The sequence below is a fragment of the Ovis aries genome, chromosome 1, assembly GCF_016772045.2.
Source record: "Ovis aries strain OAR_USU_Benz2616 breed Rambouillet chromosome 1, ARS-UI_Ramb_v3.0, whole genome shotgun sequence".
In the NCBI taxonomy this organism is placed as follows: Eukaryota; Metazoa; Chordata; class Mammalia; order Artiodactyla; family Bovidae; genus Ovis; species Ovis aries.
Genome location: NC_056054.1, coordinates 15,176,962 through 15,189,919, shown reverse-complemented (window position 1 = coordinate 15,189,919; position 12,958 = coordinate 15,176,962). Strand labels below are relative to the sequence as shown.

At 52.1% G+C, this 12,958-nt stretch overlaps 1 protein-coding gene across 3 annotated transcripts in view; it reads left to right on the top strand.

Moving 5' to 3' along the window:
• RIMS3 (regulating synaptic membrane exocytosis 3) overlaps positions 1-12,958 on the top strand; it is a 45,733-nt gene that overhangs the window by 14,985 nt on the left and 17,790 nt on the right. The window contains exons 2-4 of one of the 3 annotated variants that reach the window (XM_012106870.5): positions 2,015-2,187; positions 8,898-9,063; positions 9,430-9,677. In XM_012106870.5, the coding sequence (XP_011962260.2) occupies positions 9,461-9,677 (217 nt within the window). In that variant the 5' untranslated portion in view covers positions 2,015-2,187; positions 8,898-9,063; positions 9,430-9,460. Of the gene's footprint in view, positions 1-2,014; positions 2,188-8,894; positions 9,064-9,429; positions 9,678-12,958 lie in introns of all 3 variants that reach the window. The other 2 variants (XM_012106921.5, XM_042246320.2) reach the window with 2 other exon arrangements.

The following is a 12,958-nucleotide window of genomic DNA, read 5'->3' as shown; positions in this document are numbered from 1 at the left end:
TCTTAGGTGTGTGTGTGTGTGCCTGTCTGTGTACACAGATGATTGTGTCTTTAAATGAATATGACTTACATGGGTCTGTATGATGTGTAGTCACACATTTGAAATTTTGTGCCCTGTATCTCTTCCTGTTATGTGTAGTGTGTGTGCAGACCTGGTTTGGAGCAGATAAAAGTCATGTAATCAGGAGAGGAGCTGGCAGAGTGCTCCCCTCTCAGGCTGGTGTCCTTCCTGGGCCCAGCTCACCCTCCCCAACCATGCACCAGCTCTGCCGCCCACCTTTCTCACCCTGGTCAGGGAAAGTGAAGGCTAGAAATGAGGGACCCCCCTTCTGCAGATACAGGTTTAAAAAAATCAGTTTTACGTCATGAACTGGTTCTCATTAGTTGGTAAGGCTGTACTGTGTTAAGAGGGATTCTGAGGTTAAGTCTGGCTTCTGACATGGGCACAGATAGGCCTGAGTGGTGTGGTGGGCAAGCCCTAGTGCTGGATCAAGGTTGAGGCAGGGGCGTTAAACCTAGCATCCAGCATCTGTTGGGGGGCCAGGAGCTGGGATGCTGGCAGGGGAGATCACAGCATCACGTGCTAGCTCCCACCTCAACTGAGAAGTGCAGGGACCCAGGTCTCACATTTATGCTAGACTCTGGGTGGAAGCACCCAGGGTTGCAGCGGGAGGTGATCCTGTTGGTCTCGGAGCCTTCCCATGAAGTGGTTGTACCTGGTGTGCAATCCAGACTAATAAGCACCAACACCCATGGAGTCCTTTACTGTTTACAAAGGTACATTATGCAAAGTAATCATATGATGGCCCGACTGAGCATGTAGCATGTACCAATCCTTATTTTAGCAATACTTATATTTCATCTAAGAATCCTAAAGCAGGCATTATTATTGGCACTTCAGAGATGAGGAACTGTAGGCTCAGGGAAATTGCCCTGCGTCATACAGCTTGTAAGTGACAGATCTAGGTTTTGAACTAAGTCTGCCTCCAAAGCCTGTGCTCTTTTTTTTTTTTTTTTTTGGCTGCACAGCATTGCAGCATGTGGGAATCTTAGCTCTCTGACCAGGGATTGAATCCACTTACCCCCACAGTGGAAGCACAGAGTCTTAACCACTGGACCACCAGGCAAAGCCTGTGCATTTAAACACTGTGCTGAGACTTCTCTGGTAGCTCAGTGGTACCCACCTGCCAACACGGGAGACATGGGTTCCATCCCTGGTCTGGGAAGATCTCACATGCCACCGACCTGCTGAGCCCCTGTACCACAACTATTGAGCCTGTGCTCCAGAGCCTGGGAACCACAATTGCTGAAGCCCGAGCACCCTAGAGCCACCACCATGGGAGATAGCCCCTGCTTGCTCCAACTAGAGAAAAGCCTGTGCAGCACCTGAGACCCAGCACAGCCAATAAATAGATAAATAAATATATGTATAAGAACTTTGCTTTAAAAAAGAAAATCACTGTACTTTCTTGCTCACTAACTCATCTCGTCTCCATTCCAGCCCAGAGAGCTGGACTGGGTCCAGGTGGCCAGTAAACTTCACTTTATAGAAGAGGAGATGGAGGTTCAGAGAAGCTGAATGACCTGCTCAGGGTCATATACTGGGGTCAGGAGCTGGAGCTGGAGCTGGGAGTCGAGTCCTTGCCCTCCAACACCCTCTCCCCAGTACACACACTCCTGACTGCTGGTTGTGTCACAGAGCGTCTGGGGAGGGACACAGACCCATCAGTCAGGGGGAAGACAGAGGGAGAGTAGTATCTAGAACTCGTTAGCATTTGGACCTGGAGGAGTCCCTTGCCATTAGCACCAGCAGTTTACCATTGAGGTCCCTAAAAGGCAGGCCAGGGGACCCAGGAGTTTGGACAGTTTTAAAGGAGGAAATAGCATCAAAGAGTTTGAATGAGTGCACACAACTATCTCCAAAGTCTATCTCTTTTACCCCACAGGCTACTGGAAGCCCTGGAGGACAGCTGTCCTCTCCAGCCCTTCCTCTAAGCTCTCCTTTTTTCTTCCAGACTCTCATCACATCACCTCCTCCTGGAAGCTACTTTGACTGTCTTCACCTCCTTTCTGGAAAAGTGGTGTCGCAGAAGTTAACAGAGGACTTGTGTAAATGCCCTAGGGGTGTGCTTTTGGGAGGGGCACGCCCCCCTGTGATGGGAAAACTACACTCGGATCCATCAGTTCGGTGAGTTGGGGTTTTCTTTAAGGTGAGAGGGGAGGAGGAAACACCTGACAGGTGATACAGGACCTGGGAGTTAGGAGTCTTGGGTTAGAGCTCTGGTTTTGTTGACAGCTTTCTCCGTGACCCTGGGTGTGTCTCCTTCCCATTCTGAGCCTTTATTTCCTCTTCTGCAAAATGAAAGACTTGGGTTGGAATAGGGAGGCAAATCAGTTTGACCTCATGAGCTGGTTCTCATCAGTTGGCGATGCAGCACTGTGTTAAGAAGAATTCTGAAGTTAACTATGGCCCCAGTGAGAAGGAGAGATGGATTAGTGATGTCTAGGGAGGGGTGGTAAGAGCCTTAGTAACTTGCCATTCCTTCCAGACTAACAGTCCACCACTCTGTGACAGATTCCTTGGTTTTTCTGTTGAAAGAGTGAGTAGGTAGTTTCATCTTGGGCTTTTGGGTAGCCTTACTGACACTCACAGGCTTCCCTGGTGGCTCAAATGGTAAAGAATCTGCCTGCAATGTGGGAGATCTGGGTTTGATCCCTGGGTCAGGAAGATCCCCTGGAAAAGGAAATGTCTTCCCACTCTAGTATTCTTGCCTAGAGAATTCCATGGACAGGGCAGCCTGGTGGGCTACAGTCCATGGGGTTGCAAAGAGTCGGACATGACTGAGAGACTAACACTTTCTTCTTTCACTTTCACTGATGCTCAGAGAAGGTTTATTACTTGGTTAGACACATGGTCAAAAGGAGCAAGGGGCCCAGGGTGGCCTGGCAGAAATTTGAGTCCTGCTTTTGTCAGGATTCAGAGGAGGGTGTGGGGAGCCTTTAGGGTACTGAGACCGCAGAGCAGAGGTCAATTGAAGACTGGAAAGAAAACACTCCTTCCTTGGGGAGCTTGGAAGGTATCTGCTGGCATGGAGCTTGGCAGGTACGGGGGACAGTGGGAAGGGACCCCTGGAGGGGATGTCCAAGCTGTCACCACAAAAGCTTCAGCAGGGAGAGCTTAAGAGTGATTCTTCCATGACCTGGCAAGATCATGGGAGGGTTTCCTTCCATCAGGAGCCATGGCCTGGGTTGGAAAAGGGACAGTCCTGCTCAGAGGCACGGCATTGTTGCAGTGACTTTTGCAGACATTCGTCTAGCCATCTCTTCAGTTCAGTTCAGTCGCTCAGTCGTGTCTGACTCTTTGCAACCCCATGAATTTGCAGCACGCCAGGCCTCCCTGTCCATCACCAACTCCCGGAGTTCACTCAGATTCACGTCCATCGAGTCAGTGATGCCATCCAGCCATCTCATCCTCTGTCGTCCCCTTCTCCTCCTGCCCCCAATCCCTCCCAGCATCAGTCTTTTCCAATGAGTCAGCTCTTCGCATGAGGCGGCCAATGTACTGGAGTTTCAGTTTTAGCATCATTCCTTCCAAAGAAATCCCAGGGCTGATCTCCTTCAGAATGGACTGGTTGGATCTCCTTGCAGACCACCAATATGTGAAATGCTGTGTGTCAGCCCCTCTCCACTCTGCTCCCATCTCCACCTGCTGCCCTGTTCCCACCCCTGTGCTCTGATGACTTGGGGTTGCTGTTCCCACCCCTGTGCTCTGATGACTTGGGGTTGCTGTTCCCACCCCTGTGCTCTGATGACTTGGGGGCTGCTGCGAGCAGCACTGCCTTCCTCGTAGAGGCCAGGTGGTTGGCTCTGACTGGCTCTGCATTTTGTCCATCTTGAGCTAGACTGGCTGCCCAAGAAGCAACCGGAGCTCTGATTCTGAGCCTGCTGCTGCCTTGTGTGTAGAAAGGACTCAAGAGTCAGACTTTATCTGACCCTTTTGGTTTACACACAGATGAGGGACCCAGGCCCAGAGAAGGTCACACAAAGAATCTGTATATACATTATCATCCAGCCTCCTGATTCTGAACTCTCCCCAGCTGCCCTGCTCTGGACTTGGGACCAGAGGTCAGGCCCTGAGACCCTGGGCCCCCCTAAACATTCAACAGCTCTCCTGGGCAGTTAAAAATGAGAATGCAGCTGTGGATGGTGCAGAGTTCTGGATGTCAAACCATCTGCTTGTCGGTTCCATTCATTATTCATAAGGAAACATGAGCCCCTGGGTTGGCAGGGTCAAGAATTTTGTCCCTTACCCTCTTTCCTTCTCTTCCCCTGTGGCACCCAGGAAGCACTTGCTTCTCCAGCTGTGGTCTGTGTGGTGTCTCTGCTGCCCCTCAGATGCTCATTGCCAACCTGGGAACCTGGGCCAGAGCAGGTTTTAGGATCACAGACACTTTGCCTGTGGTTTTCTCAGCCTGGAGATCCAGGACAAACCTGTGCAGGAGGGCTGGGCTCCCCTCTTTGGATGAGCTCTGGGGCGAAAGGGCAGGGGCTGCTGAGCGTATCTGTCTCTTTGTGAGAACAAGAGCCCCAGAACAGGAGTCCAGGCCTGGCTACTTCTTAGCTGAGTTGGATGGGCGAAGCCTTCAGTTCTCTGAGACTCATTTTTCTCATCTGTGACATGGAGATAACTGCACGTGTAACAGAAATACCCTAAGGAGTAGATTAGGTTTATGCTGTAGCCAATTCAAAGTATCAGATAAGCCCTTCCCCACTGTCCACCAGACCATGCAGATACCAAACAAACACACACACTGGCACTAGAATCGGAAACTAAAGAGGCCATCACAGACCCAAGTCCAGGAGGACTTTCCATTAGCTGCAAGGTTGATGGGGGATGGATGGAGAAATACAATCCGAGACTCTGCAGCCTTCACAGGGCCAGTGAGTGCAGGCCAGACAGCCACAGAGAAGGCAAGACGCGGCTCTGACTCATCCCTACTGTCGGCCCTCATTCTCCAGGCCGACAGGAGCCTGCTGACCAGGAGCGCAGGCAGCCATGCTCAGCTGTCTGGACCTGTCTTGCTGTCCGCCCGGAGTGATGCCTTCCCTTCCCACCCCCGTTTCCCCTCCCCTTTCTATGTCCTTTTGAAAAGTCAGATTCCCTCGGGATGACAGGCCCTGGGAGTGGGACACCGCCCTGGGGAGAGTGCTGGGGGCCAGGACCAAACTGGGAAGGGCCAGGTGCAGAGTCCACCTGCAGCTGTCCCTTCTGAACTCTACCCAGGCCTCGACTTTGAGGTCGACAGCAGGAGATCCCACGTCCGCACTAAACAGAACCCTGGGCGCCTGCAGCCCTGCTCCCTGAGTAGTTCCCAGTGCCCCTGTGCTCTTTCCTAGCTCTCATCAGAGCTGCTGCTAAACGCGGAGCTGCATAACTAGTTGCTCACTGTCTGTCTTCTCCCCCGAACCGGAGGCTCTGGCAGGGCAAGATGCATTTGGCCCGGCTCATTACTGCATCGCTGGCACTCAGCGTAGGCCCAGGAGTTTTAGGGGCTTACTTTTTTCTTAATTTTATTCTCCGAGAAAAGATATTTTTCTAAAGTATATTATTAAATAAAATGATGACCCTTAGCATGAATATGAGTAATAGGTCAAACTTGGGGTCACTTGTGGTGACCATTTTGTAATGTAATCGAACCACAAAATCACTATGTTCTGTCCCGGGATCTAACATAGTGCTGTAGGCCTTTATGGTTCCACGTGAAAAAATGAATAGATAACAATTTTTTCATTGCTTTGGTTATTTTAGGACATTGTCTCGCCAATTTCTACAAGAAGCCCTGTTAGAATATTGACTGGGATCGCACTGAAACTATAGGTCAATTTAGGGATAACTGACTTTTGGGGGGGGGGATAGTTTTTAAAATTTAGGTATAGTCAATGTACAGTATTATACGTTATAGGTGTGCAATATAATAATTGACAATTTTGAAAAGTAATACTCCATTTGGGCTTCTCTGGTAGTTAAGACTGCAAAGAATCTGTGCGAAGTGCAGGAGACCCAGGTTCAATCCCTGGGGTAGGAAGATCCCCTGGAGAAGGGAATGGCAACCCACTCCAATATATAGTTACTTGCCGGGGTCCAGCCCTGGTGGATCCAGGGTAATTCGAAGTGGGGACGGAGTCAGCATCCTAGGAATTAATTGCTTAATTAAAGATATAGAGGGAGATTAGAAAGAAATCGTGTAGTAGGAAAATTAGTGGAGAAAAAGAGGCTGAATAACTTGGTTTACGTGGGATACCAATAAAGCTTCAAGACAAGAAGCTTGAACCACCTACGTAGGCCACCAGCGCCCACTTGAATATCGGAGGGTGCCCTGCCTTGGGCTCCGTCTTGCATGGAACTTAAAAGCCAGGGCAAAGCAGGCTTGGCGAGCACCCATGCTCCAGATGGGAATTCAGACAGAGAAACGAAGAACAGGAAAGAACGACACGGGGGAATCAGTCTTTCCAGAAACTGATCCTATTTCTTTATTTTTAGGTTTGCTTATATACCTTTTGTTACACATAGAGACAAATGGAAATTTTAAAATCACGCAGGGGTCAGCAGTCCTGACCTTTATCAAAATCAGGTGCTTCATATAAAAGTATACATAAAGGTCTTAGGGGTTTTACATCATCTTCTGGCCATGAGGCCTGCTGACATTTTATGGCCCTTTCGGATAACGGTCAGTCAACCAGAAACTTATTTTTTAGGGGTGATTTTTCTTAAACCAGGTACCGCCCTCCGAAGGTACCAGATAAAGTTGCATTCCTATAGGGTGAGGGCATAGTGGGTTACAACTAAGAAAGGAATTTACTTAGCCTAAGGTTAACATGATTAATCTTAAAGGTTAATACTTATTTCTTCTGTATGCTAGTCATATTCATTATAAGGGCAGGGAATATGGAGATTTAGCAGCAAATATTGGCCCAACAAATGAAAAACCCTTCACCAGTATAATTCCTAATCAACCCACTATACTGATAATTTCTAACTTCCTAAAACAATCTGCCTTTAGTAAGTCTAAAACATCTCATGCCTCTCACAGTTGGGAGGCTGTAAACAATCACATGTGGCCGGACAAACCTGTACAGACAGGCTAGATAACCTTCAGAGGAGTTCGTAAGTTGAAACACTCTTGTCATGCCCAGGAATTTTTATTAACTGGAGCTGTAGGTTAACTCCTTCTCCAAGAGAGGTGATGGAGGAGAGTCCCCCGTAAAGTCAGAGGTGTAGGTGAGAGCACAAAACAGTAAAGTAGGCAGACTCTGGTTTTGGGGGTAGATGCTTGGGAACAGGGGTTTCCCGAGGCTCGATCCCGCCTTTGCGTATGCCAAAGCCTCCTTCCTCATGACCTTTGCCATGGGCGGAGTTCCTCATGCTGGCTCCCATGTCACTCAGTTGTATCCGACTCTTTGCAACCTCATGGACTGTAGCCTACCAGGCTCCTCTGTCCATGGAATATTCGAGGCAAGAGTACTGGAGTGGGTTGCCATTTCCTTCTCCAGGAGATCTTCCCAACCCAGGGATCGAACCCAGGTCTCCCACATTGTAGGCAGACGCTTTACCATCTGAGCCACCAGGGAAGAGCCCAAAGAGAACATCAGGATGTCCTGGTGGTGGTTGTTTCGTTGCTAAGTTGTGTCTGACTCTTTTGCGACCCCATGGACTGTAGCCCACCAGGCTCGTCTGTCCATGGAATTCTCCAGATAAGAATACTGGAGTGAGTTGCCATTTCCTTCTCCAGGGGATTTTTCCCAACACAGGGACCAAACCTGCCTCCTCTGCTTGGCAGGTGGATTCTTTACCACTGAGCCATCAGGGAAACCCAGTTACTATGAATTGCTGGCTACATTCCCTTTGAATATGTGTTGAATGCAGCATTCGAGAGTAAATTTGTCAACTTTGGAAAGGAATTTGGCCCTGTATTCCGAGAATCAGAAATATGTTTATGCTGTCAGTGTCAGGATGCTTCTGGATGTAACAGAGAACCCCGATTCAAGCTGGCTTAAGCAATGGAAAGCACAACATCTCACATAACTGGAAAGCCAGAGAAGCCGGGTTCCGGGCTGGCATCTCTGCACTGTGCCACCCTCAGCAGCACTGGCTTCTTCCTAGGCTGGGCTGTCTCTCAGGGAGAGGTCTTGAGGAAGGGAAAAGAGAGACACACAGAAGGAGAAGCACCTACCGCTCTTGTAAGCCTGGAATCCAAATCTTCCCCTTAAGTCGAATTGAACCAACTTAGTCATATGCCCACCCTTGGACCAGTAAGAGAAACCAAGGTGAATGCCACTCACTGATTGTTTTAAACAGATCAAGATCTGCCTCTGAAACAAAGGATGGGATGGATAAAACCAGTACGCTGCCAGGAAGCAGGAAGGGAGAAGCTACCAGTGGCATTCACATTCAATAGCCTAGTCACTTCATTTCCCGGAGCTGATCCTAAGGAAATAAGCAGATAGAAATCAGTGTACAAAGATCCTTATTGCAGTGCTGTTTAAAAGACAGGAGAGAAAGGGAAAGGGAGAGAGATGAGAAAGTTGGGCTTGATCTAAGCAGTAACTCTATTGAAGTATTTAATTATACTGCCTCCATACAATGGAAAATTATGGTGGCATTTAAACATTTCTACTAAGTGTTAATGACATTGGGAAGGTCTTATGATATAACATTAAGTGAAAAATAGCAGGATAGAAAATTGTATTGGCAGGATGAGTTGTTATTTTTTAAAATGTGTAGAAAAGAGACTGGGAGGAAATAGGTTAAAATGCCTGTCGTGGCTGCCTCCCAGTCATGCAATTAAGGATGATTTTTCCTGCTTTTTAATGCTTTTCTGTCCCACTCCCTTCAAGCAGGAGGACCCCTTCGGCAGTCTGCCTGGCTAAAGCCACATTTGTTCTCTCTGCTCTCATTACTGGCTGTGAAAACAACAGTCACGCCTGCTGAATATTTATGCTTTGCCTGACACAGTTCCAGGCACTTTCATCTGCGCTAATTTAATCCTTCCAACAATCCTATGAGGTAAGCGCTTCCGTTTCTCATTTTGCTGAGGTGCTCACTGAAACCCCAAGATGTCTGGTCACGAGGTCACACAGCTAGTATGTAGAGGCCCTTGGAATTCAAGAGTGGGTCGCATGACTGCACAGCCTCCACCTTCCCTGCCAAACCAGGTCGCTTGCCGGGGCAGCCACATGCTGACAGGAACAAGCCCATTGATGGAGCCAGATTCTGTGCACACCCTTTACACGGACTTGTTCATTTAACCCGCGCAGCCTCAGAGAGGCTGAGTGCCTTGCCCAAGGTCACACAGCTGGGAAGGGCTGGGGCCGAGGTCGCGTGGCCTGGGGTCTGATGCCTGACCCCTTTCTCCATCTCCCTCCCCGACAGGGTTGCCTGAGGTCCTGCTGCCCCGTGGACCATGTTTAACGGGGAGTCAGGTCCGGCCTCGGCTGCGGCCTCCAGGAATGTGGTGCGGAGCTCCAGCATCAGTGGGGAAATCTGTGGGTCCCAGCAGGCTGGGGACGGCACCGGGACCAGCACTGCCAAGAAGCGACGCAGCAGCCTCGGGGCCAAGATGGTGGCCATCGTGGGCCTGACCCAGTGGAGCAAGGGCACGCTCCAGCTGCCCCAGGCTGGTGAGGCCGTGGGCACCCCACGCTGGGGGCGGGGGGGCACGCTCCAGCTGCCCCAGGCTGGTGAGGCCGTGGGCACCCCACGCTGGGGGTGGGGGGGCACGCTCCAGCTGCCCCAGGCTGGTGAGGCCGTGGGCACCCCACGCTGGGGGTGGGGGGGCACGCTCCAGCTGCCCCAGGCTGGTGAGGCCGTGGGCACCCCACGCTGGGGGCGGGGGGGCACGCTCCAGCTGCCCCAGGCTGGTGAGGCCGTGGGCACCCCACGCTGGGGGGGGGGGGGCACGCTCCAGCTGCCCCAGGCTGGTGAGGCCGTGGGCACCCCACGCTGGGGGGCGGGGGGCACGCTCCAGCTGCCCCAGGCTGGTGAGGCCGTGGGCACCCCACGCTGGGGGCGGGGGGCACGCTCCAGCTGCCCCAGGCTGGTGAGGCCGTGGGCACCCCACGCTGGGGGCGGGGGGCACGCTCCAGCTGCCCCAGGCTGGTGAGGCCGTGGGCACCCCACGCTGGGGGCGGGGGGCACGCTCCAGCTGCCCCAGGCTGGTGAGGCCGTGGGCACCCCACGCTGGGGGCGGGGGGCACGCTCCAGCTGCCCCAGGCTGGTGAGGCCGTGGGCACCCCACGCTGGGGGCGGGGGGCACGCTCCAGCTGCCCCAGGCTGGTGAGGCCGTGGGCACCCCACGCTGGGGGTGGGGGGGCACGCTCCAGCTGCCCCAGGCTGGTGAGGCCGTGGGCACCCCACGCTGGGGGTGGGGGGGCACGCTCCAGCTGCCCCAGGCTGGTGAGGCCGTGGGCACCCCACGCTGGGGGCGGGGGGGGCACGCTCCAGCTGCCCCAGGCTGGTGAGGCCGTGGGCACCCCACGCTGGGGGGGGGCACGCTCCAGCTGCCCCAGGCTGGTGAGGCTGTGGGCACCCCACGCTGGGGGTGGGGGGGAAGCTGCCCCAGGCTGGTGAGGCTGTGGGTACCCCATGCTGGGGGGGGCACCTCACTTTGCGGTCACAGGGCGCCCAGGGACTGTCCTCATGGGTGTACACTCCCACCCCCACAAACACTGATGTCGCACTACCATACATCAGGTGGTGTTCTGGGTCCCGTCTGTCCTGACTCACTGACTCTTCATGGAACTCTCTGAGACAGGTTCTGAAGCACAGAGAAGGGAAGTAAGACACCCTAATCTGCACGGCTAGTAGGTGGTGGAGCCTGGATTCAAACCCCAGCATCAGGCTTCTGAGCTCACGCTCCCAACCTTTATACTCTGTGCCTCTCTACCCAGACTCACCCACTAATCAGCAGCTAGGCATTACAAAGCCGTCGTGTTCCTAACGCCGTGCTGTGACACTGCCACTTCACAGACACCTGGAAGGTCTGAGTTTCTTAAGTGCAAGTAGCTGCACACGTATGTTACAATCCACAAGAGAAACACACACATACAAAGACACGTGCCCTGCATAGTCACATGACTAGCACACTCGGTTGCTCATAAAAGCTACCGCTGCTGACAGGAGAGCACAGGACATTCGTTAACACTACACATGGTCACAATAAAACCAGTTATGCAAATGATATACAGTCCTCTGTATACAGATGCACAGACCCCGATCGTGGAAGCACAGTAACATACACGCACCCTCAGTGGCCCGTGGTCACAGAAACACATCTCACGTGTGTGCACACATACCTCAGGAAGCTACATTCACACACTACCTTAATAGCTACCTCCTGAAAAATATATTATACTTTCTCAAACAGCTGGTTATAGAATCCCACGTACGCCCCAGACTGGTGGGTGACCCACCTCGTCGCACACTGTCAGCCCTAGAGCTCACGTCACAGAGGAGCCAGCCCTCCCTCCCCACCAGGACCTCCTCCCTTGGTGGCATCAACCCAGACACCAGCTGGTTTTGTTTTAAAATCTCTTCCTGCTTATTTTGCTCAGAGTAACAACTTCCCTAAGAAACCATCAAATAGGCAGCTGGATGGGGGTGGTGAGGGGGTGGGGGCACCAAAGGATCTGGGGCGAATGCTCCTCGAGACTCCCAGTTGGGGCTGGGGGTGGGGGGGATTTTTCCAGGCCTTAAAATAGATTTTTACAAAGCCCTCCACAGGAGCATGTGGGATGGTCTTTTCCAGCAATCAAGCTGCGATGTGGTTTCTGGCTCAAAGAAATGCCAGACGTGGAGGGGGCTTGAGATTATTATCAGCATCCCTGGGTGGGCACGGCCCCTGTGAATGTGCCTGACACTAAGGGAGTCGGGGAGATGGGGATCTAAGAATCTAGGAGTTGGGCTAGAACAGGACCAGGGGGGTGAGATTAAGGTTGGGAGACTAGATTAGGACAGTGGAGGAAATATTGGGCCCTAGGAGTCTGGCTTTAGGAAACCAGGCCCTGCTGATCCCTGGCTGAATTGGCTGATTCAGCTTTAGACCAAAGGTCTCTTCATGCCCAGATAATTTGGAGAAACAGTGTTCCAAGGCCAGAGCAAGTGCCTGAGTCACTGACAGACATGTCAGTGATATGCCTGGGACTGTCCACCTACCCAGACTCCACAGTCAGCAGGCAGGGATAGCAGACACCAGGATGGCCTCCAGCCTTGTAGAGGGACAATCAACAATGAGGCTTCTGGATCACTTGTCTCTGCAGTGTGCAAGGGCATGGATAGAGGCCTGGGAGGGGCAGGGGAATTGCCCACTGCCCTTTTAACTGAAGGCCTCTGTGAATCTTCCAGTTGCCAAATGTCAGAGCAGAAAGGTGCCCTGGAGACCCTTTGGTCCAGTGTACTCATTTCACTGATGAGGCATCTGAGCCTGGAGAAGATAAGACCTTTAAACTGACCTTCAGAGAGACACCGTGTCATTTACTACCTGGGCAGCTTAGGCAAGCTGCTTCACCTCTGTGAGCCCGCTTCCTCATTTATAGCTTGAGGACAATAATACATGCCTTGCTGAGTTGTCCAGGGGACTGAATGAGATAGGATGTGTAGAGGTACCCCCACCTCTTGCCTGACACATAGTAGACACTTGGTAAATTGTTGGTTATTATTACTGATGGTCACACAGCAGGGCCAAAAAAGAAGTGATTTCTTTTGCCATCCCTTGCTCGTAGCATACTCCCCTCCCATCTACAATTCCTTGTCCCCGTGTTCTTCTCCCAGGCCTTGGGGTTGCCAGTGTCCCAGTTTGGAGCCCATCCTCCTGGATGGGACAGTCTGGCCTCAGAGGGAGGTAAGGGGCTGGTCACTGTGGGCACTGGCCCTGGAAGCTCTGTTCTGGGCTGAGATCCTAGCA